At 45.2% G+C, this 24,766-nt stretch overlaps 3 protein-coding genes across 3 annotated transcripts; all 3 read left to right on the top strand.

Moving 5' to 3' along the window:
- LOC110437661 (ferritin-1, chloroplastic) lies at positions 8,793-11,202 on the top strand. Its single transcript, XM_021466199.1, has 8 exons — positions 8,793-9,176; positions 9,530-9,613; positions 9,725-9,785; positions 9,906-9,993; positions 10,211-10,272; positions 10,375-10,440; positions 10,574-10,637; positions 10,730-11,202. The coding sequence occupies exons 1-8, from the start codon at positions 8,884-8,886 to the stop codon at positions 10,771-10,773; spliced, it is 762 nt and encodes a 253-aa protein (XP_021321874.1). The 5' UTR covers positions 8,793-8,883; the 3' UTR covers positions 10,774-11,202.
- LOC110429808 lies at positions 13,624-14,396 on the top strand. Its single transcript, XM_021446449.1, has 2 exons — positions 13,624-13,825; positions 13,892-14,396. Exons 1-2 carry the CDS (start codon positions 13,714-13,716, stop codon positions 14,335-14,337), a joined length of 558 nt encoding a protein of 185 aa, XP_021302124.1. The 5' UTR covers positions 13,624-13,713; the 3' UTR covers positions 14,338-14,396.
- On the top strand, positions 17,675-23,797 carry LOC8070324 (ubiquitin-activating enzyme E1 1). The gene is made up of 7 exons (XM_002442610.2): positions 17,675-17,810; positions 17,882-18,236; positions 19,139-19,356; positions 20,182-20,976; positions 21,336-22,204; positions 22,382-22,814; positions 22,968-23,797. Exons 2-7 carry the CDS (start codon positions 17,990-17,992, stop codon positions 23,562-23,564), a joined length of 3,159 nt encoding a protein of 1,052 aa, XP_002442655.1. The 5' UTR covers positions 17,675-17,810; positions 17,882-17,989; the 3' UTR covers positions 23,565-23,797.

Below are 24,766 nucleotides of genomic sequence, written 5' to 3'. Positions count from 1 at the left end.
ACTGCGAGCAGGTCCTGACTCAGCTCACTGCTCTGCTGGACGGCCTGGTCTCTCTCTCTGGTCACACGAGCCAACTCTGCCTGTAGCCTCTCAACCTCAGAGTCAAACTCACGCTGCAACTGACGCTTCTCATCCTGGACGGTGAGAAGAGACCCGGACAAGCGACCCAAACAACGCTCTAGGCCTCCATAGGTCTTCATCAACGCGTACATGGCACTCATAGCTGCACTGTCACTGTGCTGGTCCTCATCCGCACTCCTCTCTAGAGCATTCACCTCGGACTGATCCCACACCGAAGTGTAAGGGTCACCCCGGGGAAACACCCCAGCGAAGGCGTGGGCCAGCTCCTGTGGAAACCTCTCCATGAGGTCCCTCAGAACTGCAAAAGCTGCCCTGCTGGCACCGTGGAAAGGCGTGACACCTCGGGACTCGTACACCCAGCCGCCCCAAGCAGGGTCTCCTCCGCTGGTAGGGACAACTGCCTCGATCCCCACCAGGGTCTCGTCACCAAGCGGCTCCTTGTCCCAGTAGTAGCGAGGCTCCCTTCCTTCGGGATACCCCATCGAACTGAGCACCCTCCAAAGCAAAGTGGGCATCCCAAACTCCTCTAGGAACTTGCTCTTATGCCGCGAGCTCCTAGCTGCCAACGGATGGCGAGGGGCCCGCCCACCAGTGGACTTGCGAGCCGTGAGCCTAGTGCGTGCCATCTGCTGCAAATGGAATACCGTGGGTAAGAGCGAGGATTACCTTTAGTTATTTTGTTTAGAATTGAGACAGATTAAATTAAGGGGGAAAGTAAGCAATGATATGAAATGCACATGATGCATGTACGAACTTACGATCTCACAAACTTAGAAAACAAAGGTTAACACTAAGCGGTATATGCGGTGGCACACAACGTTCTCTCATAACGTAACTAGCGTTCTAAGCGAGAACGTGGTTAGAGTACCTGCAGAAAACTCATTTCAGCCCACCCACAATGTGATCGTGCAGAACAAAATTTAAAACTATGCACTTCACATACACAGACACCCGTCCATGCATGTGACGTGTCACTATCCACATCATCGCCCTAATGACGGCATCGTCTCTCAGGACGGAATTCCCAGCATGCGGTACTGTTCCCAAGACACACCAACATGTGTGCATGACACAGCACCTGACAACACTTCCCTAGACCGGCAGTGTATCCGATCATGCTCTCACAACTCCCACTTACCATGGCGTAGAGGAAGAATTGATCCATACATTACCACTCAAATGAATGGCACTCATACTATTGCACGCCGTATGAGCGACGAAATGAAAATATGATGCATTAACCCCCGAGTCAGTACTTAGCTAGCCACCTTAGAGTCCTTAACTGGGCATAAAGGATATGACCATGGCACACTAGATAGTTTTTCCAAAACTCAGTTTAACACCTTGATCTTTATAAATTACTAAAATTTTTCATTAAACCGTTCTAGGCTTTTGTTTAGAAGGTACTTATGAACAGTAACTCGCTAAACCTTGCTCCGATACCAGCTGTAACAGAACCGACCAAATTATAAGAGATTAAGCCTGATAGTGACCATTTGCGTAGTCGAACTATCACGCTTAAGCCCATATAATCCCGGTAGTCCGTGAAATCTCGAAGGATTTCAAACCACACTTCACATAACAGCCAAGATCGTAATAAGTTTAGCGGTCGCCATCCACAAGTACATCCAGATTACAACATTCATAAAATACATCGGAGTGCTTAAAGTTATTACAAACCAAGTTCTTCAAGTAGCGGAAGCTTCATAATTCGAAAATACAACACACACGATAAGTCTGGTACAGTGCCATAGTTCGGTCATTCCCACAAAAGCAAAGGAAGAGACGGAGTGACCATCGCCCTTGGTCTAGTCATCACCCATAGCTGGGTACAGACAGAGGATGCAATAACCATAATACATTTGACCATCTGCAAAACAACATGGGAATAGAACCCTGAGTACAAGAAGGTACTCAGCTAGACTTACCCGTCATAACTTAAAATAAAGACTCATCAAGGATCATGAAGGCTATATAGTGGGGTAGCTGACGACATCTTTGCAAAACCGCAGTATTTCACTAACGTAACTTACCTAAGTCTTTCTTCTTTTAATTAGCTCAAGTTGACAGTATGATTACCTATTATCTAGGTTTGCTCTTGTGCTATTACAAACAAGTGTGAGACTATGATAGAACCTCATCATAGCACTTCTTAAACCATTCATCATTATAACCCAAGTGTTCCATAGTCCTTACTACGAGGACAGGGCTCATGTCAAGTGCTCACTATCCAGGAGCGATGGCGATTCGAATCGATTTCTGACCAGCTGGCGAGTTTATTCCCCACACAAACCACACTCACTGATCAAGTGAGCTACAGGTCACCGTGTTGCACTATCCAGGACCAATTCGCGGGTTCGACAGGCACCGCCCGTACCCGAGGACCGTTCCGGCGACCGAGGTATCCAAGGTATACCAAGGTTGCGCGCCGCGCCCTCGTCGTTCTCCTCAACCATCACCAATACAGCGCGTACATCGGGCCGATTCCCGGCCCGGATAGTGCTCAGGCTTCGCGGTCGGAACGACTTATCCTTCCAGCTAAATGTGGGGCATGCGTTCAACATGACAAGAGGGCCGTCAACGATCGGTCCTTAATCGACACAGGCAGGGGCACTATGGGCAACCCACCATAAGACCCTGCCCAGTCTCCAATTACATTCCACACTCGGTTATTTCTTTCCCCAAGCAACTATTGCTTAAACAAACGGGTATCCACCTATATCTCGCAGGTGACAGGGAATCACCCGACTTCTACCGGACTAAGCAGGCTAAGCATAGACTCCGCGCCTATCTACATAGGACAAGGTGGATAAACGAGTAGGGATAACAAGGAATACATATGCAACAACGGTATCAAGCAACTCCTATTACTTATATGCAATATAGTAGAACAAGTGTAATATACTTAGTAGGTTAGCGAGACTAGGGAGACTTAGAATGCTCCGGGGCTTGCCTTTCTCAAACGTGCTGGGTCGGTGATCCGGGCACTCTTGCAGTTCCTCTCCGGGCTCTTGTACTTCCGGAGGTTCCTGCTCCTGAAGCTCCTCGGGTTCCTCGGGTCTCACTTCGTTCTCCTGCGAGCCTGTATGATGCATATATGCTCATGAGTGGAGTGCGAGATGCCCGAGTGGATGCTTATATGAGAGAGTACCAAAAGAGTCATGTTATGATGCATAGGTAATGCACTTGATCATGCTCATTACAAGGTAGTCAACATCATCCAAGAATAAACAATTGAATCAAACATCTATTATATTCTCTTCTATAATTATTTTTCAAATGACATCAGCAACCTACATGGTGCTTCAAAGATACACCAAACCTAACTCATTCCATTCCACCTATATATACAACCATTTATAGTTTTCTTTATTCATTCCTAAGCCCATTAAAAATCACATGCAACTCTGTTCATCAATAAATTCCAGAAAAATTACAGGAGACTACTAGCTAATCATAAAGTCTACTGTAAATTTTTCATAATTTTTGGTTACTTATTTTGAGTCACAAAAATCACAAGATTAATGGATAAGGCAAGTAAAATCACCCTACTGTGATATAAGTGTCAAACAACAGATTTCATATTTTTACAATTTACCTAATATCATAAGAAACATCCACAAAATTTTCCAGATTTATTGCATGACTCCATTAATTATTAAAAATCATAAAGCACTGCCATGCAAGCATTTAAATTGCCATAAATTCATTTATACACCAAATAATATGTAACAATATTTTCTCAGTGAGTAAACACACATGCAAAGCCAACAAATCAAGTTTCACATTTTTCTGAACCATATTTTATTTATTATGCATTTTCCAAGTTTAACAAAAACATGGATTAATTATACTTACACAGAAAAGTTACTTAAACATGACATGCAATCATACTAGGATGTAGATCTGGAAATAAGGAACACACCAAAATTTATTTCACCATTTTTGGAGCTATATTCATCAAGATATGGATTTTTAAACATTTAAATCATTTCCTGGAAATTATTTTTCTGAAAACAAAACAAAATCCATCCCGAGACCTGCTAGGTGCACCCGGTGCAGTGCACCCGCGGCCGCTGACGAGCGGACCCGCCTACCAGCCGGGCCCGCTGGTCAGAGCGCAGAGGGGAGGAGCTCCGGCGAGCCGGAGCTCACCGTCGGCGACCCCTTTCGGCGAATCAAGCGGCTCTACACGTTCTACGGCTCACGGCGGACCTAGGGCACCCATTTGCGCGGCCTAAAACGGACCGGAGCAGGCTCGCCACCGGCCATGGCGGAGCGGCGGCGCTGCTCGTCGTCGGTGCGGGACGCCGGCTTGGTAGAGCGTGGCTGGAAGGGCTTGCGAGCATCGCGGTGCCAAGGCGGACACGATGCGCCAACTACGCAGCACCGGAAGGCATGGAAACGCGCGGACCACGCGTGCGGCGGCGGAGCTCTCGCCGGAGAAGAAAGCGAGGGCGAGCGGGGCTCACCGTGCCTTACCGAGCGCTCAGATGCGCGTTCTGCAACGGCGGAGCGAGGGCGAAGCTCGGGGAAGAACTAATCGAAGAATGGCGCACGCACGGGGGAGGAACAGCCGAGGCGGAGCTCGGGCTCCAATGGCGACGGTGGCGCTCTGCGCGTGCGGGGCGAGGGCGAGAGAGCGAGAGGGAGGGAGCTGAGGGGCGCAAATGGGAGAGGGGACGGAGGCGAGCGCGACCGGGGCACCTGGTGGCCGACCGGGGCGCGTCCTCGCTGCCGCATGCCCGCCACGCGGCGGCCGAGCCCTGCCGGCGTGCCACGGCGCCGCGGCGAGCGCTGTCCGCGCGCGGACGCGAGCGCGGGCGCGGGGAAGGGGGAGGGGAGAGCGCGGGCGGGCCGAGCCGGCTTCGGCCAGTGGGCCAGAAGCGAGGCCGCGGCCTGCTAGCGCCCCCTTTTCCCCTTTTTTTTTTTTTTAAAATTCTTTTCTCAAATCCTCTTCCAACAGCATTTTGACTATTTTCAAATCATTTTCACCATTTTCACCCAAAAGCAAAGTTGCTCCAAAATAAAAACTCTACAACTTTGTTTTAACAAGCAAGACCAAATTCCAAACAGAATTTGAATCACAAGTTAAAACTCAGTTCTAGGTTTTAAATAAATACCTTTTGGAGATTTTTGTATAAATTCCATTTCTCAAATTCCATAGCTCCAAAAATTGCACAAAAATATTCTAAATTCTTCTTACACATAAAGCAACCTAATTTGAATTTTTCACAATTTTAGAAGCAAGTATCATATTTTTATCATATTTAAAACACATGAAATGAAGCACATAAAATCATACTTTGCTCAAGAGTGTCATGCTCATGATGCTTATGCTTGATGGAATGCTTATGCATGGCTTTGTTGAGGCTAAGTGCATGCTTGACACCTAGGGTGTTACATGGGCATTCCAGACTTCAAATTGGTCAATGTGGCGTTTGAGGCGAAGTGGCTATGGCTGCAGAGCACGGACACATCGCGGGCGTGGTCTGAGCTGCCATTGAAGCAATCTGCCGAGGCACGGGACTTCTTCAGAGCCTCAACAAGAACAGTCATCGGGAACGGTCGGCGGACGCTGTTTTGGCTCGACAGTTGGCTCGACGGCGTGTCGATCAGGACGCTGGCGCCAACGCTCTTGACGTTCGTCCCCAAGCGGATCGCCAACCGACTCACGGTCGCTGAGGCCTTGCCCGGCCGGCATTGGGTGCGCACCATCGGCGGTGGTGTGACGACACCAGCGGCAGCCGAATACCTGCGCTTATGGCACGCGGTCAGTGGAATCACCCTCAACGAAAACCAGGACCGGATGGTCTGGCGCTGGACCTTGGATGGCGGCTTCACCGTCCGTTCAGCCTACCGGGCGCTGCACCTTGGTTCTCATCCCATTCCGGGCTGCATTCGCGTCTGGGAAGTCTGGGCGCCATTGCGAGTCAAGTTATTCCTCTGGCTAGCAATCAGACGACGACAATGGACGGCAGACAGGCGACGGCGCCATGGGCTGGACGCGCGCAGCGCCTGCTACCTCTGCGATCAACAGGATGAAACAATCGACCACATCGTCGTTGAGTGTCCATTTTCTCGGCAACTATGGATCGAAGTTGCGGCAGCGCTGGGGTGCCAAATTCAGGAGCAGCCTGCAGGGGCCATTCTCGACTGGTGGGAGACTTGGCGAGCCTTATGGCTGCCGGAAGATGCCGGAGGAGCAGACTCCCTTTTCGTGCTGATCGCCTGGGAGTTATGGAAGGAACGGAACGCTAGATGCTTCCGTGGAGCAAACACGCACCTCAGCGCGGTCAAGGACACGATCAAGCAACAGGCCGAACTATGGATCTTCGCAGGAGCCAAGAGGCTGGGGCGTCTAGTTCAGAGAATAGGCTAGACTATAGTAACAAGCGAGGAAGAGCGTTCTTGCATATGTAAACTACCTCGCTGTATTCAAACCTTCCCTCTTAATGAAAATACGCGCAAGCCTTTTGCGTGATTGAGAAAAAAAACGATGAAGAAGAGATGTGCACATGCAGACGTGGATGATGAGGACGGGTGTGGCACTGTGGCGGGACAATCTGGTCCACAGCGCGCGTGAGGCCTCCACACGCACACTCACGCATAAAGCCTTTAGCCTAGTCAGCTTTGTGGTACTGGTGGTACACAAGTCGCATGCATGCACGATTTTCCTTGGAATTTTGTGTGTGTGCTGTCCCGGCCACGAATCTCTCCCTCATCTTATCTCTTTTGTCCTTGGTCACTATTGCACTTAGGCCTTGTTTAGTTCATCCCAAAATCTAAAATATTTTCAAGATTCCCTATCATATTGAATCTTGCGGTACATACATGAAACATTAAATATAGACGAAAACAAAAACTAATCATATAAATCGCGAGACGAATCTTTTGACTCTAGTTAGTCTATGATTGGACAATATTTACCACAAACAAACGAAAGTGCTACAGTAGCGAAATCCATAAATTTTTCACATCTAAACAAGGCCTTACAAGCAATCGATCTCTTGCTAGCTCATTGATGGAGGATATGCCTGCTGTTTGCTTGTTGGGTCATTGTCAGGCGTGCGTGTGTCCACCACACGACTATATATGTGTGTGAAAAAAAAATTATATATAGTATGTGTCTATAACTAATCAATGAATAGTACATCGATCATGTTTGTTGAAACGAGGTATGCTACAAGTCTCATGCATGGTAATTAAGTTTCATCCTTGCATTATTGTCCTTTGGTGCTACGTACTCAGGGATGAAAACGGATCGGATACGGACGGATATCACCGTTATTATATTTGTTTTCATATTTTTGGTCGCATTCGGATTCGAATACGGATAATATCAATCATGTCGGATAAAATAAGATTAGATGTCGACATCATAAATATACGATTTAAGTATTCAGATACGGATACGGTATCGGATGTTAAATATTCGGTTTCGAATACAGACAGATTTAAACCCCTCTAAACAAATTCGGTCTCGAATACGGTCGGAAAATATCCGTACCGTTTTCATCTCTATACGTACTAGATTGATGACACGGTTGGATCAAATGGAGGTTAGGCTAGGTTAGAAGTTCATAGGATGAAACTCCTCTCTCATTTGATGAAACTCCTTCATTTAATGACCTTGCCAAGTTAGCAATTTTGCTTATATGGCATCATATTTAATGTGCATGACACTCTCATGAAACATGCATTGAGAGTGGCCTTATAGAAATCTGTATATAGAAAAGAAGAATTCTTTTGGACCTCTAACCTAATGGTTATAAGATATTTAGGTTTATTTGGGTCGTGTTGGCTCCATTATTCCACGGTAATCTATGGATTACATGGGGATGTTTTTTTTTTGCAGCAGGATTACTTGGGGATGTTTTTTTTTGCAGCAGGATTACTTGGGGATGTTGTAAGCAGTTAAACTCTGCTTCTGCTTAATAAAATACATATCGCAAGGACACACCCGTGAAAGCTTTAGTAGCACATCAATCAGGTTATGGTTTCAACTTCCCGTGAGAGTAAATTTAAATAAGCCTGCTCGCCGATAGCTCGTGAAGCGTTGTTAAAAAAAAAAATCCTCTGATGGCAAAAGCCAAGGTTTGGGGATTTTTTTTAGCCAGCATGGTGACTTAGCCGGCTCTCCTTAGCAGCTTCTGTAGATTATAACATTGGGAGATTCAAAAACAAACTTTGAAACATGGCTTTACAATCATGTACCAAATCGTTATATGGTGGCTTTTCAAGAGAACAAACCTTTTTTATGCTTTTGACGAGGAGCAGAGCCGAAGAATTGTGTTTCGTGCGATAACATACTCCGACTAAAAAAATTGATCCTAAATTCTCTTGCATCACCCGACCCCTTATCTCAAAACCAGTGGACAACCTTTGTAGCTCGTGTGTCAAAAAAAAAAGATATGCACTCCTATCATTTTAGGAATACTCTACTCTATATGTAGTATTTCTTAATAACAATATTTTTTTTTCTGAAACTAATAACAAGATTTAAACATTACTATACCAAAGAAAAACTAAAATTGAAGACCGCCAAAATAGGACGGCTCCGGGACTCGAGCATCCAAAAATATCCCCCCTCGCCACGAGCCCTCCACACGCTCCCTCCGCCTTCTCCAAATCTCAGCCGTCCACGTGTCCCCAATCCGCGAGCCCCACGCGCCTATATCTATCCGTTTTTCCTCCATCACCCATTCCACCACCCGCCGCGCCGCGCCGCGCCGCCCAGAATTCACGCGAACGCGCCCGCACACCTCCCTCGTCCAATCCTCTCTCCCTTCTCCTTCGGAGATGCTGAGGGTTTCCCCGTCCCCGGCCGCCGTCGCCGCCGCCAACCAGCTCTCCGCCGCGGGCGCGACCCCGGCTCCCGTCAGGGTGGCGGCGCCGCGCGGAGGCGTGTCGCCGTCCGCTGCCGCCGCGTGCAGGGCCACCGGGAAGGGGAAGGAGGTGCTCAGCGGGGTCGTGTTCCAACCCTTCGAGGAGATCAAGGGGGAGCTCGCGCTCGTGCCCCAGACGCCCGACAAGTCCCTCGCCCGACACAAGTACGCCGACGACTGCGAGGCCGCCCTCAACGAACAGATCAAGTAAGTGCTCTTCTCTGTCATTCGGATTCCGGTCTCTCTGGACGGGGACGGCGTCATGATATGGTGCCTGATATGTGTATGTGTTGCTCCATCAGTTTCTGCGTCTGTGCTGTGTGCTAAAATTAAACTTGTGCGATTTATTTTTCCCTTTTTTTTTAAAAAAAAAATAATTTTTGCTTATTCTTAATCGAGTGACTCAATTGATATCTAAGGCCTTACATATTAGGCTATTTTTGGACTTAGTTGTCAGCCATCTGTGCAATTTGATTTGGATTCAGTTCCACCGACCAAAAAAAAAAAGAAAAAATGTCCACACGAATATCAATTTGGCGCTGGTATGTCTGTTCGTGCAGTGTGGAGTACAACGCCTCGTATGCGTACCACTCCCTATTCGCCTACTTCGACCGTGACAACGTGGCTCTCAAAGGATTTGCCAAGTGAGTCCTCACCCTCTTCTCGCCAAAGTTCAGTTACACATCTGTAAACAAAATTACTATTTTACGGTTCCTCTGTAACGATGGTGGTGTTCTGCACATTTGTTCCTCCAGGTTCTTTAAGGAATCTAGCGATGAGGAGAGGGAGCATGCTGAGAAGCTCATGGAGTACCAGGTATTGGTTGATCCTAATATCTTTGATTCTTTGGTCTATTCCATTGCACTACGCTACACATTGGGGGTACTAACATTGGGTGTGTGTGTGTGTGTGTGTGTGTGTTTTTTGTGCCGTCAGAACAAACGTGGAGGCAGGGTAAGGCTCCAATCGATTGTGACGCCCTTGACCGAGTTTGACCACCCTGAGAAAGGCGACGCTTTGTACGGTGAGTTGCCGTGTATGGATGGACGATAGATTGAAAGATGAGTAGTGCTTCACAATTTAGCATGACTTATATAGTGGAATAAAAGTGCTGGCTATTGTTAGTAAATGTTTGGTTGGGTATCAGCTTGGTTGGTCTTTTGTAGTTTTGTGCATGTTTGTCATATTTGGAAGGTAATCTGGTATCAATATTTTGATATGTGCCTCTTGATTGGTTTCAGCTATGGAGCTGGCTCTTGCTCTGGAAAAGCTGGTTAATGAGAAGCTGCACAACTTGCATGGTGTAAGTTGCTTTCACATGCTTATTTACGGAGAAATATTGCATGCTTTGCTTAATACATACTTAGAACAAAATTTCTAATGAGTTTTCACATTTAATTAACAGGTGGCAACAAGGTGCAATGATCCTCAGCTGACAGACTTCATTGAGAGTGAGTTCCTCGAGGAGCAGGTAAATGCAACCAAGTATATGCCCTGTATTGTGGAACAAAATTATGGGCAACCAAATTTTGCTCTGCTTTGTTTTTGCTTTACTTACGATGCAATTCTTAGCTGAACGAAATTTTTGCATTTTCTTTTGAAAGGTGGAAGCCATAAATAAGATCTCCAAGTATGTCGCCCAGCTGAGGAGAGTGGGCAAGGGGCACGGTTAGTCTGTCGCTGAACTTTGATTTCATCTGCTACGTCTCGTGCCTAAAGTCACACCTAGTTGATATTTTTGAGATGTTATTTGCATGCAGGGGTGTGGCACTTTGATCAGATGCTGCTTGAGGAAGAGGCCTAAAGGAAGGGCAGACAGCTGCTGAAGGACTAAGTAAGGGGCCTGAACGAAGGAATTGTGAAATGATCTGGTTGAGGAATAATGGGCGACATGGACCAACAGACGAAGCTAGCCCTGGGTGTAGGTGGAATTGTAGACGGGAGTTTTTTTGTGTTTCAGTTGGTTAGGGTTTTAGTTGTAGAGCAGTGTTGCGCCCCCCCCCCCCCCCCCCCCCCCTCTCTCTACAAAGAACATGTTTGATGCACTGAAACGCAGTAGAATATGTGGTATTATTGGTGCCGTAAGCTTGGGGTAGTCAGTTGTTAGAGACGTTACGCCCTTTTGGGGGTTTGATTGTTCAAATAAAGCATGGTGATGAATGTGTACTCGGGTCTACATCATTACTGGCTTGCACATGGTGACAACACCTTAATGTGACTTTGCAAGCACCGAGATGACCGTTGTTAGTACTTTATTATTGTGCAAAGATACGAAAATTGTTTCTTATTTGTAGATCTGAAGGTAATTCGTCAGAACTGATGGCTATTTTTACTACTATTCAGGGAACTAGCTCTTTCGACTTGAAGCAAAGCATCCAATTAGTTGTGTCTAGGTTGCCTGATGTTTGGTGTTTGTGAATTCAAGTTTCCTTTATAACACCAAAAATGTGTTGGTCTGTCATGGATGTAGTCGGATTCGTATCAATCCACATGTGTTGGGGTGGATTGGAGTGGAACTTGAACTCAATCCACTCCAACATATGTGGATTGAGACGAATCCGACAACATCCAAACAATGCCTTAGGTGGGAGAAGCAGTCGGTGAATGATGATTGTGCTGAGATCGTAATGGGCTTCAGTCTTCAGAGAGCTTCGGCACCTATAACCTTGCGCTCAGAAACTGCTTCAACTTTGCCTTAATTTTACTGCAAGATAAGATAGGGGACTCCCGTCACATCGAATCTTTGGTCGCATGCATAGAGCATTAAATATAGACGAAAATAAAAACTAACTACACAGTTTACCTATAATTTGTAAGATGAATCTTTTGAGCCTAGTTACTCTGTGATTGGACAATGTTTGTCAAATAAAAACGAAATGTTACAGTAGCCAAAAACAAAAAATTTTGCGAATTACTTCTCGCTGCTAGAGTTGTTGATGTCCATGCCTGTTATCTCATGCTCATCCAGGTACTCGGTGACAAGCCTTGCAAGAACTTTATTTTCTCTTTCGGAAAACCTTGCCTGACCTTTAATTTGGGCACCGGATTGCCAACAGCAGCTGCAGACAGCAAACACATGAAAAGGTCTTGTTTACTTCAAAAAAATTTGCAAAATAGGAATAGTAGCACTTTCGTTTGTATTTGACAAACATTGTTCAAATAGGCTCAAAAGATTCGTCTCGTCAATTCCGACCAAACTGTGTAATTAGTTTTTATTTTCATCTATATTTAATACTCTATGCATACGTCTAAAGATTCGATGTGATGGGGAATCTGAAAAATTTTACAAAATTTTTTGGGAACTAAACAAGGCCTCACCATCACTGGCCATCTTCAGCAGGACAAAGAAGAAAACCAACAAAATTGAGACCTAGGTTTGTGAATCTCGACAATGAGTGGAGTAGTGAGCTAAAAGACTCAAGTAACAACATCTATATACAGTACACTGGTTTGACAAGTTGCGTAACCTTCAGAGCCAAGAAATGTGTCATGTAAGGGCCAAAACACTAACTTAATTGATGTGAAGGTATCCTCAACAAACCAAATTTCCAAAGCAGGTTATCGATTCTTTACAAACTGTTGTGTGGCACTTGCATATGTTCTGTTTGGCAAATATCTCATATGGAATTGGCAACAAGGTCAGATTCGTTACGACGGCTAGTGGTGGTCACACTGATTAGTCGTAGTCGTAAGTACACTGCACAGCAAAACTAGTAATACCTCACATCAGGGAATCTGTCAGCCATTTCGTAGTGTTTTTCTCTCACAACAAATCAACCAACAATACTTTCTACTCTGGCTTATCAGCCAAACGAACAAACATTGATCCACCATAAAAATCACAAAATACATCGTAAAAAATAAAGGTTTCAGCGTATCGTACCTTATATATTTGTGTTTAAAATTGGAAGGGAAGCACCAGGAGTTCCACTAGCTCGTCAGCGGTAGGGGGAGGGGCTGAACCCCCTAGCTCCATTGCTGGCTCTAGGGACGAAGCCAAAAAAAATTAGAGACGACTGAACAAAAGACTAAACAAAAGTGTTACATCGACTTAGCTCTACTATAATCCCTGGCAATAGAAAAATATATAATAGTTTGAAGTAGTCTAATATTAAAAACATCGATCCACCATAAAATTCACAAAATACATAAAAACATAAAGGTCTTAGTCCACCTTACCTTATATATTTATGTTTAAAATTAGAAGGGGAGCACCGGGTGTTCCACTAGCTCATCAGCGATAGGGGGATAGAGCCCTCTAGCCCCACCGCTGGCTTCGCGCATGAATGACCTCATTCGTCCATTTTTAAGGTGCGAACTCGTCCTACATCCTAGATGAGTATTGACTTTGAGGATTTCTCTGGTCATCCTCAAATTTTTTTCAGTAAGGATGAATCCATTCTATCCCTCGAATAAAAAACAACCTCAATTTCGATCTTAGTGATAGACGATGTAGAATCTAAATATTGTATATAGAAATGGTGATTATATGGAGGAGAGAGAGAGAGAGACACTTTTGTATTGGCGGATATATTCTCTAAGTGATAGATTCTTATGGGCTTTGGTGGGCATTTGCCAAACAGAACATATGCCACACCATTGAGATTCATGCATCATCCCAATAAATATGATCACTATAAATATGATCACTTCCATCTGACTTGAAAGTTGTACTACCATTTTTTCTTCTAGTTTCTCTACTAGGAGTACCTTTGCGCGCGGACTTCTCATTAATTACATATATATGGACAGGGGGGTGACAGTGTTGTCAAGCCGTGTAGAACGGTGGCAGCTGAGGCGCGGTGATCACATCTATGCTTGGCGCAAAGGCCTTGCCTATACCTACTCCCATCATGGTAAGCCCAATTAATCGTTTTAATTAGTCCTACTATGTACCTTAATAATGGTGGGTTTGCATACAGGAATCTATGAAAACGACGAGAAAGTGATCCACTTCACCAGCTCCTTGGCGTTGTCCTCCATACCTCCAGAAACCTGCAGCAGGTGCCGTGAAGCGATGCGCGGAGGAGGCGTCATCATCTGCTGCCTTAACTGCTTCCTGGAAGGAAACAGCATTTGCCTCTTCATCTACTCAGTGCCTTGGTGGTTCTATAACCTCAGCAACATTGGTGTTCAAGACACCTGCTCCATGGAAGATGAAGACCCACCCGAGACGGTCCTGCACCGCGCCAACAATCTACGCGTCCACGGCTTCGGCAGCTACAACCTTGCGCTCAGAAACTGCTTCGACTTTGCTTTTTACTGCAAGACTGGACACCCTTACTTCTCACTACTAGAGATGGTTGTCGAGCCCTCCGCTGTTTCTGAGTCAGACCTACGTCGCGCTATTCGTCGCTGGCTCTTTTGATTGAGTGATTATTTCTGTCTCTATTATAAGTAGTGTGTGTGTGTGTATATATATATATATATATATATATATATATATATATATATAATATAAAGAGTAATAAGATGCGGATGATTGTTCCTTCATTCACTACTACATAAAAGATTAAACGAGGCGGTTTTTGTAACCGCTTCGGCATTAAAGTCACGGTAAATCAACAATTTACCGAGACGGTTCACTTGCCCGCCACAATTAATGAAAATAAAAAAAAAGAAAAAAGCCCGCATAACCGAGCCTAGACCGGGCCTCGTTCTGGGCCTCGCGTCGTTGAGCATGTATGTTGCCGCTGCATCCATCGCCGGTGAGGGAGGAGCGCCACCATGGAGGGAAGCCAGTGTGCCGCCGCCTCGTGCGCCCCACCATGGTCCGCCTGCCGCTCTTATGTTAGATCCGCCGCCTTGGAGCCGGGTCCGCCTCGCCGGAGCCGGGATCCATGTGCCACCACGCGCCTACGTCGAACGTACCCTAGCTCGCCCGCTGCTCCACCCGCAGCCAGATCCAAATAGAGGGAGAGGGAGGGGATGTGGATCTGAGCGACGCCACCATGGATCCGCCCCCCGTTGCCGTGGATCCGTCTGTGCCAGCCGGCAGCCGCTGCAACCGCCGGACGCGCGCGATCCCTCACCCCGGAGCACATGACCACAAGCGGAGGGAGGCCCATGCTGCCCTGCGCGTGAGCCTCCAAAGAGGGCACTACACCATCAGAGAGAGCCCTCGAGCGTGGGGGCACCGTCGCTGCTCGCTGCTGGAGTGAGTGAGAGGAGGGAGGGAGGGAGGAAGAGGAGAGGAGCGAGGGAAGAGGGAGATGTGACTCGTGCTTGGGAGTGAGAGACACGAGAGAGGGGGCTGGTGGCGGCCGAGGAGAGAAAGAGGCTAGGGACGAAATACTAAGGTCAAATATATAAATGAGGTGTGTGTGTGTGCGCGCGCGCGCCTGATTTATCGAGGCGGTTATTTTACAATGCCCGCTTCGGTTAATGATTAACCGAGGCGGTTGTATTATAATGGCCGCCTTGGTTAATCGATTTTGCGAGGCGGTTGAGATTCCTGCCCACCTCGGTGTGTCTTTTCAAAAGATCACGATAAATCTTTTTGTAGTAGTGATTGTTCGTAATCCGATCCGTTAGAGCTACTCGTGCTAGGCACACCAATTAAGCTGTTTTCCAAAGACCACTTCCACTTGAAGCATTATGGGTGTGTTTGGTTGCAGCCCAGTTCTAGCCATAACTCAGTTGGGCTAGGAATTCAGTGTTTGGTTCCTTGTTTTGGGCTTGGGCATGGCTAGGATGGGCTGGCCGTAGCGTTCGCCTGGCCAGCCTTGAAAGGCCAAATCGGCGATCCCACCTCAGCCTGGCTCTGGCCAGCCATTCGCGTGGCCGAAGTGTTGGCCCAAGGTGGTCTGGGTTGGCCATCGTATAAATGAGGTCCCTCACCTCCTGGCTAGGGTTTTGAAGCGGTACTGTTCACTCCCTGTCGGCCGAACGAGCCGTCGCTCTCGATTGCCCACATTCGCTCTCTCTCGTTTTGCTCTCTGTTCTCCACCCGTCCTCCCTCCTCCTCGGATTCCCTATGGTGGCAGGTTTGGTCCGCCGACGTTGTTGGTAAGGCACGGAGGTTCCACGGTATCCGACCTCGATCCCTTCCCCCTTGACCCCGTTTTGTTTGTGTTTTCTTTGTTTCTACCATTGGTCTGTTCAAACATATACTGATTTCTTTGCTGAGCTTTATGGTCTGGTCTGTGATGCCTGTTGATCTAGGTGGCGCACTAAGGTGTCACAGCCGATCTTAGTTATTGGTTAGGGTTCGAGTCATGCTGCTATCGAATTTGGTACCTGTGATCTCAAAACCCTAGGACTGTCGTATTTGGGGGTAAAGTTTGTTTTTTTGATAGATCTGGGTGGCGCACCATTTGGTGATGTAGCTGATCTAGTGCGTTGTCTTCACCTTAACTGAATGTGTTGTCTTCTTTTACTAATTCCTGTCCGCATTCTTGTCTAGTCTCATGGACCGTTCAACTAGGCGTCGACAGCTGATCGTTAGGGGGCGCCACTTTGGTGTCAGTGATCAATGCCTGGATGTGGCTTAGATTAAGGAGAATTATGTGTTCTAGGAGAGGAATTAGCTATGGACCTATGACTGCCAGAGACCAAGAAAGGGCTGCCAACCTTAGGTTCATCTACCATAGCGAGGATATTCACTGTGTGGAGCTACTAAGGATGAGGAGGGCCTCTTTCTTCTAACTGTGTGATTTGTTTCGCAACAGGGCCTTGCTGAGGGACAGTATTAACAGCACCATCGAAGAAGAAGTGGCCATGTTTCTACACAACCAGTGATCAAACCCCTTTTTAGGCGCTCTCTAGAAACCACCAGCAGGTACTTTCAAGAAGTCTTGTATGCAGTAGGAGAACTAAGAAATGAGATGATTCAATTCAATCACTAGCTACTGCAGTGCACCCAAAAATTCAGAATAGCCGGAAGTGGAATTTATTTTTTAAGGTTCGATTTCTTAGTTTCAGTAATTAAGTGATTTATTCATTGCAATGGAAGTTTGTTCTTAATTTGTTATCTTTGTTTAGATTAAATGTGCGTATGTGGTGAGCGTCCACTCGAAGCATTTGTTAAGTTGCGTTGATTGTTGCTTGTCTGTAAATTCAAACATGAATGCATGCTTGGATTGTTGGGCTTTTGGCGATAAGCCAGCCAACCGGATTCTCGTTTCGATCTTGCTCAAGCAAAGCACATATAGACACTGTCAAGTGGCCCCATGGCATACCTGTCAACTCCATGAGAAACTTCGTCTCTGCCCGCTGGGCCTGTCATTGCACTATTGGATATGGACAAATATCAACAATATTATATTTATTTTTATATTTTTAGTCAAATTTGAATTTGAATACGAATAATACCAACCATGTCGAATAAGATACGATTAAATGTCGACATTATAAATATATACAATTTAAATTTTTAATTTTTAAATACACAGTCTAAATAAATTCGATCTCGTCCCTTCGTCGCACCAATAGATAGGGATAAAAACAGATCGGATACAAACGACATCAATATCATATTTGTTTTCATATTTCTGGTCGAATTTGGATTCAAATACAAATAATGTCAATCATGTCGGATAAGATATGATTGAATGTCGACATCATAAATATACGATTTAAGTATTCAGATACGGATACGGTATCAGATGTTGAATATTCGGACTCGGATACGAACAGATCTGAACCTCTCTAAACGAATTCGGTGTCGAATACGGTCAGAAAATATATGTACCGTTTTCATCCCTAGCAATAGAACAAGTCCAGCGACCCTACCCCTCCTCCTCCTCCTCCTCCTCCCTCCTCAAAACCCTAGGCCAGACAAGAGCTGAAGCAGAGCGGAGGTCAGCTCGATCGCCGGCCATCGAATCCAGCTCCTCCAAGGTGAGATCTCTTCCCCCGAATCCGCCCCGCGCCACCTCCTGCCTCACCTTGGCCTGTCCCGATCCGCGCAGGCACCGCACGACCTGGATCTGACGCGCCTGCCCCTGCCGCCCTCCTTCGCCTCTTACCTCCTCGCGGCGGCAGCCGTGCTCGCGCTCCTCGGCGGCCTCCTACTCTATATGCTTCCCCAGAAGCGGGGGGTTGACGTCGGCGAGGTCCAGGACTTGCACAACAAGGCCCCCCGCGCCGCCGCCTCAGCTCAGGACAGGGACAAGGAGGTGGTTGCGGAGATGGCTGGCAGGGCGCCTGAGATCGATGAGGACCTCCACAGCCGCCAGCTCGCCGTCTATGGGCGCGAGACCATGAAGCGCCTCTTCGGCTCCAACGTCCTCGTCTCTGGACTCCAGGGACTAGGCGCTGAGATCGGTATGTATGTCTGCTCATCATGAACTTCGAGCTTATGTATGTAGTACAGTAATAAGTTCTGAGATAAAGGCCAGCTGGTTTACCTTAATTGTGCGCTTTTAATTCCTTGGCCGATCTGATGTTGCAAAATCTAACTATTGTTGTGTTACTACCTTCTGTAAATTGATGCTTTCCTTCCTTGTGTAAGAGTAAGATGCTTCCACCAGCTGGTGTGCTGTGGGACTTCATATGTGTTTGCTGCCTCAATTAGCACACCTCACTTAGTTTGTTTTCACCAGACAGGACATAATTCTCATTGTTTTGTTTCCATGTCTGTATAAACACCTAAATAACATTTGAACTTCTACAACCGAAAAACTTATCTTAAATTCTTCAATTTCCCGACAAGCACTCTTGTCGATGCATTAAATATTCAAACCATCAAGTTGTTTTTGAGACTAGCTGCAACTTTTATTCTTGTGAACTCAAACTGTCTCAATGAAGCGTTTGCCCCTAAGTAACTTTCAGAATGTTGGTCTCTGCACATCTTACTAAGCTCTCTCTGTTTTGGTCATCAGTACCAATTGCTATCCTGAATCAATCAGCACCAGGTTGCTGGTCAGTTAGATCTCCTGTGTCACTTGGCCAAGGATTAAACATATTTTATTGGCTAATGGTAGCTATGCTTTCTAAAATTGGATTTATGATGCAATGCTTTTAGTCACCAGCGCAACATGTGAGCTTCAGGTCTAAAAGCAAAACATGTTTTCCCTAGTGTGTCAGTTCTTTTCATTGTATTGATGTTTAGCGTTCAGTATATCATGTTTAACTTGTGAATTTTAAAATTAATAAGAATTCAGATTATACCTTTTGCTCTTTGTATTTGTATACATGATTTTCTTATGATCACTTATTTTCTCCAGCAAAAAACCTTGCCCTTGCCGGTGTCAAGTCTGTAACCTTGCATGATGATAACAAAGTCGAGCTATGGGACCTGTCAAGCAACTTCTTCCTCTCGGAGAAGGACGTTGGGCAAAACCGTGCTCAAGCTTGTGTTCCAAAGCTACAAGAGCTGAACAATGCTGTCATCATCTCTACCATAACTGGTGATTTGACCAAGGAACAGCTTTCTAACTTTCAGGTACATGAGCATGGAATGATCTGTGATTTGCTTTGGTGTTTGTATTTTATAAAAATGTGTCTACACTCTGTAAATTGACCAACAATCAGGTTAAATATATCAGTTCAGTGACATGTCATGCAAATTCCTATTGACAATATATTGAAAGAGAAGTTTATGTTCAATTATACATCCTAGAAAATTGTGCCTGTGAAACACGCCTTATAAAAATAGGCAGAGTACTCAAAAGGTTCTGTTAATGTGTCAACTGCTTAGTAGAATTGCCAAGTAGAAAGTCACCAAATGGTTTATCCGCATCTGTTGACACATTATCACGTTAATGCATTTTTTCTTGCATATATTCTTCCATGCTAGCATTGTGCGTTGAGGGTTTTATCTACTTTTCTTGGTTTAATAATGAAGTTTCAAAGCCATGTTCCTGTTTCAAATGGTGGCAATTATTTTTGCACAATACACGTATGGTATGTTTGGATGAGCTCCAGTGGATCTGGGTGTCTCTAGCTCCATTTTTTCATGGAGCTTTAGCTGGGGGATAGATTGTGGGGGTATTTGAGTGAGTCACCTGCTTCCTAATTTAGGTTAGCTAATGTTAAATGCTGAAACTACTTTATTTTAGCCTGCAAACTCCATAGCCTGAGAGTTCTGGACCTGGCGCTCTCCCAGATAGGGTTTCACTTGAAAATATTTTTCTTGTCAAGGGGTATTAGTTGATTTAATGTATTGAGCCTTTTTTTAAAAAATATTTTAATATGTGTTTCTTGATTAGATTGTAAAGATTCGGTTGCCGCATATTCTTGAACTGATAACTTCCTGGTCAACTTACAGGCTGTGGTCTTTACTGATATCAGCACAGAAAAAGCAGTTGAGTTTGATGATTACTGTCATAGCCACCAACCACCAATTGCTTTCATTAAGTCGGAAGTTCGTGGCCTTTTTGGCAGTGTTTACTGTGATTTTGGTCCTGAGTTTACTGTTTTGGATGTCGATGGTGAGGAACCACATACAGGAATTGTGGCATCAATCAGCAATGACAACCCAGCACTTGTTTCTTGTGTGGATGATGAGCGTTTGGAGTTCCAAGATGGTGATCTAGTTGTTTTCTCTGAAGTGCATGGAATGACCGAGCTCAATGATGGAAAACCAAGAAAGATCAAGAGCGCAAGGCCTTATTCTTTCACTCTAGAAGAAGACACCACCTCATATGGCACATACATTAGAGGTGGTATTGTCACACAGGTGAAGCCACCAAAGGTTCTGAAATTCAAAACCCTGAAGGAGGCAATCAAGGAGCCAGGAGAATTTCTCATGAGTGATTTCTCCAAGTTTGACCGCCCACCTCTTTTGCATTTGGCCTTCCAAGCTTTGGACAAGTTTAGGTCTGAGTTGGCACGGTTCCCTATTGCTGGGTCAGCTGATGATGCACAGAAGCTGATTGATCTTGCTATTAGTATTAATGAAACTCTTGGTGATAGTAAGCTTGAAGAAATTGACAAGAAGCTCCTGCAGCATTTCGCAAGTGGTTCCAGGGCTGTTTTGAATCCTATGGCTGCAATGTTTGGTGGTATTGTAGGTCAGGAGGTTGTTAAAGCATGCTCAGGGAAATTCCATCCACTTTACCAGGTATGATTGATGCTTCTGTCTTTAATTATGTATAATATGGTATTCGGATATTTCTATTTTCCCTTTCCACAAATGATAGATGTTTTAGACAAGATCTGATCAAACCTCTGAACCTTGACAGTCTATTAACTTATAAAATATGTTTAATTTGGAAACATAAAAGGTCATATGTGTAGATTTTCCTTGGAAAGAACTTCCATAATATCCTAAGTTCATTACAATATATCCTAATAGAAAATTGTAGCCAAAATTTGCACCTTGGGGACTGTTATAAGTTAAAATTTGTTTGAGAATATTTGTCTGGAGAGTATATGTTTGCAGAAAATTTGTAATATTAATGTGTGGTCTTGATTTTACAGTTCTTCTACTTTGATTCTGTTGAATCTCTGCCAGTTGAACCATTGGAGCCTAGTGATTTGAAGCCAGAGAACAGTAGATATGATGCACAAATTAGTGTCTTTGGGGCTAAGCTTCAAAAGAAACTGGAGCAGTCAAAAATCTTCATGGTTGGTTCTGGGGCTCTTGGATGTGAATTCTTGAAGAACCTTGCGTTAATGGGTATTTCTTGCAGTCAAAATGGGAAGCTGACTGTGACAGATGATGATGTTATAGAGAAAAGCAATCTCAGTCGCCAGTTTCTCTTCCGTGACTGGAACATTGGACAGCCCAAGTCCACAGTTGCTGCAACTGCTGCTATGGCAATTAATCCTAAGCTTCATGTGGAGGCCCTTCAGAACAGAGCGAGTCCTGAGACTGAAAATGTGTTTAATGATGCCTTTTGGGAGAGCTTGGATGCTGTTGTTAATGCATTGGACAATGTGACTGCAAGAATGTACATTGACTCCAGATGTGTATATTTCCAGAAGCCACTTCTTGAATCAGGCACTCTGGGTGCCAAGTGCAACACACAGATGGTTATACCTCACCTAACAGAAAACTATGGGGCATCTAGAGATCCACCAGAAAAGCAGGCACCTATGTGCACTGTACATTCATTTCCTCACAATATTGATCACTGCCTAACGTGGGCTAGGTCTGAGTTTGAGGGTCTACTTGAGAAGACTCCCACCGAAGTAAATGCTTTCCTGTCGAACCCTGGTGGATATGCAACTGCTGCAAGAACTGCTGGTGATGCACAGGCTAGGGACCAACTTGAGCGAGTTATTGAATGCCTTGAGACAGACAAGTGTGAGACATTCCAAGATTGTATTACCTGGGCCCGGCTGAAGTAAGTTCTGCACCCCTTCTCTAACCCTTACACAACTGTTGCTTAATTTGCATAGTTGATCTCAGGAGCACATCTGCATGCACCAGCTTAGTTTCACATTTATTTCACTGCACTCCTGGTGAACTAGTATAAGTCTAATGATTCTTGCTCCTCTGTTTTTTGTTGATGGTTTATTAGGTTTGAGGATTATTTCTCCAACCGTGTAAAGCAGCTGACATTCACTTTCCCTGAAGACGCAATGACTAGCTCTGGTGCTCCTTTCTGGTCTGCTCCTAAGCGGTTCCCGCGACCTCTGGAGTTCTCATCGTCTGACTCAAGTCACCTCAACTTCTTGTTGGCTGCTTCTATACTAAGGGCAGAGACATTTGGAATACCCATACCTGATTGGGCGAAAAACCCAACGAAACTGGCTGAAGCTGTGGACAAGGTCATTGTTCCGGATTTCCAACCAAAACAGGGTGTTAAGATAGAGACAGATGAGAAGGCTACTAGCCTTTCCTCTGCGTCTGTTGATGATGCTGCCGTCATTGAAGAGCTTATAGCAAAGCTGGAAGCAATTTCTAAAACATTGCCACCAGGATTCCATATGAACCCTATACAGTTTGAGAAGGTCAGTAGGTCTTAATCACTTTTGAAACCTTCTGTACAGCTTCTGTTAGATGCCTAGTATCTTTTTAGCTGTTTCTTGGTGGGTATCTATGTCTGAATGAACATATTATGCATCTAGAAGTTCAATGCTTAGTATTTTCTTATATATATGCAGGATGATGATACCAATTTCCATATGGACTTGATTGCTGGTTTTGCCAACATGCGGGCTAGGAACTACAGCATCCCTGAAGTTGACAAGTTGAAGGCAAAGTTCATAGCGGGAAGAATCATCCCAGCCATCGCGACCTCAACTGCAATGGCCACTGGCCTTGTCTGCCTGGAGCTTTACAAAGTCCTTGCTGGTGGGCACAAGGTTGAAGACTACCGGAACACATTTGCGAACCTTGCGATCCCGCTCTTCTCCATGGCGGAACCTGTGCCACCCAAGACCATCAAGCACCAAGACATGTCCTGGACTGTCTGGGACCGCTGGACCGTAACTGGCAACATCACGCTGAGGGAGCTCCTGGAATGGCTCAAGGAGAAGGGCTTGAATGCGTACAGCATATCCTGTGGGACCTCACTGCTGTACAACTCCATGTTCCCGAGACACAAGGATCGGCTAGACAAGAAGGTGGTGGATGTGGCCAGGGAGGTGGCCAAGGTAGAAGTGCCTTTGTACCGCCGCCATCTGGACGTTGTGGTGGCCTGTGAGGATGATGATGACAATGACGTCGACATCCCGCTTGTGTCCATTTACTTCCGGTAAAGAGGGGATGCTGCCCGTTTACATGATCCTGCACGATATTTGTCAGAAGGATCTGAGTGTATAAGTTGCGAATGCAACCGTGAACTAGATTGTGTTTAAGCACATGCTGATGGTTTCCCGGGCTACAAGCTGGGTAGAGTTGGTTGGGAATTGTCGCTGAGATTTGAGTCACTGTTATGGAATTCTTGATCATAACATCATGATAGTTAATGCATGGTACTGTCGTTGATAAATGGTGTCGTCTTACGGTTTTAGTACTTGATGAAAAATGCATGAGGCAGTATGATTCTGGCTTCGACCTTTGATGGGGTTGCATGAGGATCCCCAATCCGGCTCACATAAGCGCACATAAGACTAGAATATTACCATTTTCATAAAAAAAACACTCATTCTTGTTTCAAAACACACACACATATATAGTAGTGTCTGGATGTATATAAGGAGGGATACAATTGCTAATGGGCCGTGCACGACAGTGTATGATGGTGATGGTTACAGGACTATGGGTTTGGGGAGGCAGCACAGGTGGGGTTGTACTATGCAGCAAGTTCGGGTTGTTTAAGGCCCTGTTTGTTCCATCAGTTAAACTTTAGTTTTTATCATATTAAATATTTGACACATATATGAAGTATTAAATATAAATTATTTAAGAAACAAAAAATATAGCTAGAGAGTAATTTGTGAGGCTTTTTAAGTCTAATTAGGCCAGTCTCAGTGGGGGTTTCACCAGGATGTCATACATATTTATTAGAGCGCCATGTCAGCAAAACTACACTTTTTGCATGAAACGAAGAGGAGAGAGAAAGAAGTAGTTTCACCGTGGTGAAACTCCGCGGGCGTTGTTTCCCACACGGTGAAACGGGATGAAATCCCCGCTGAGGGCCAGATCGTTTCACCATCTTGCATGTGATCCAATTATTTTGCAGCAATTAAATGCTTTGCATAGCCTTGGAAACAACAAAGTGAAATGCTTCATTGTTGGGGTTATTTCATAGATGTTTTCATTTCAATCTTGATGACGTGTTGGTATGTGAAACCGTGCAGTGGCACTGTCCATTGAGACCGACCTTAGTCCACAATTAAATACTAATTGCTTCAGTAATACATGTACTAATAATGGATTAATTAAGCTTAATAATTTGTCTCGCAGAGTACTCACAGAATTGTAATTTGTTTTTTTATTAGTATCTGGATACTCTATG

Source organism: Sorghum bicolor, chromosome 8 (genome assembly GCF_000003195.3).
Source record: "Sorghum bicolor cultivar BTx623 chromosome 8, Sorghum_bicolor_NCBIv3, whole genome shotgun sequence".
Lineage (NCBI taxonomy): Eukaryota > Viridiplantae > Streptophyta > Magnoliopsida > Poales > Poaceae > Sorghum > Sorghum bicolor.
Note: the sequence above shows the minus strand (reverse complement) of the source record. Positions and strands in the feature narration are given on the sequence as shown.

Excerpts from the sequence above, each read along its gene's own strand:
- LOC110437661 (XM_021466199.1), top strand. The coding sequence starts at position 8,884 with ATGCTGAGGGTTTCCCCGTCCCCGGCCGCCGTCGCCGCCGCCAACCAG. Across the intron at positions 9,177-9,529 it reads GCCCTCAACGAACAGATCAA|TGTGGAGTACAACGCCTCGT; the intron begins GTAAGTGCTCTT and ends CTGTTCGTGCAG. Across the intron at positions 9,994-10,210 it reads GAAAGGCGACGCTTTGTACG|CTATGGAGCTGGCTCTTGCT; the intron begins GTGAGTTGCCGT and ends GATTGGTTTCAG.
- LOC110429808 (XM_021446449.1), top strand. The coding sequence starts at position 13,714 with ATGGACAGGGGGGTGACAGTGTTGTCAAGCCGTGTAGAACGGTGGCAG. Across the intron at positions 13,826-13,891 it reads CTATACCTACTCCCATCATG|GAATCTATGAAAACGACGAG; the intron begins GTAAGCCCAATT and ends GTTTGCATACAG.
- LOC8070324 (XM_002442610.2), top strand. The coding sequence starts at position 17,990 with ATGCTTCCCCAGAAGCGGGGGGTTGACGTCGGCGAGGTCCAGGACTTG. Across the intron at positions 18,237-19,138 it reads GGGACTAGGCGCTGAGATCG|CAAAAAACCTTGCCCTTGCC; the intron begins GTATGTATGTCT and ends TATTTTCTCCAG. Across the intron at positions 20,977-21,335 it reads AATTCCATCCACTTTACCAG|TTCTTCTACTTTGATTCTGT; the intron begins GTATGATTGATG and ends TTGATTTTACAG.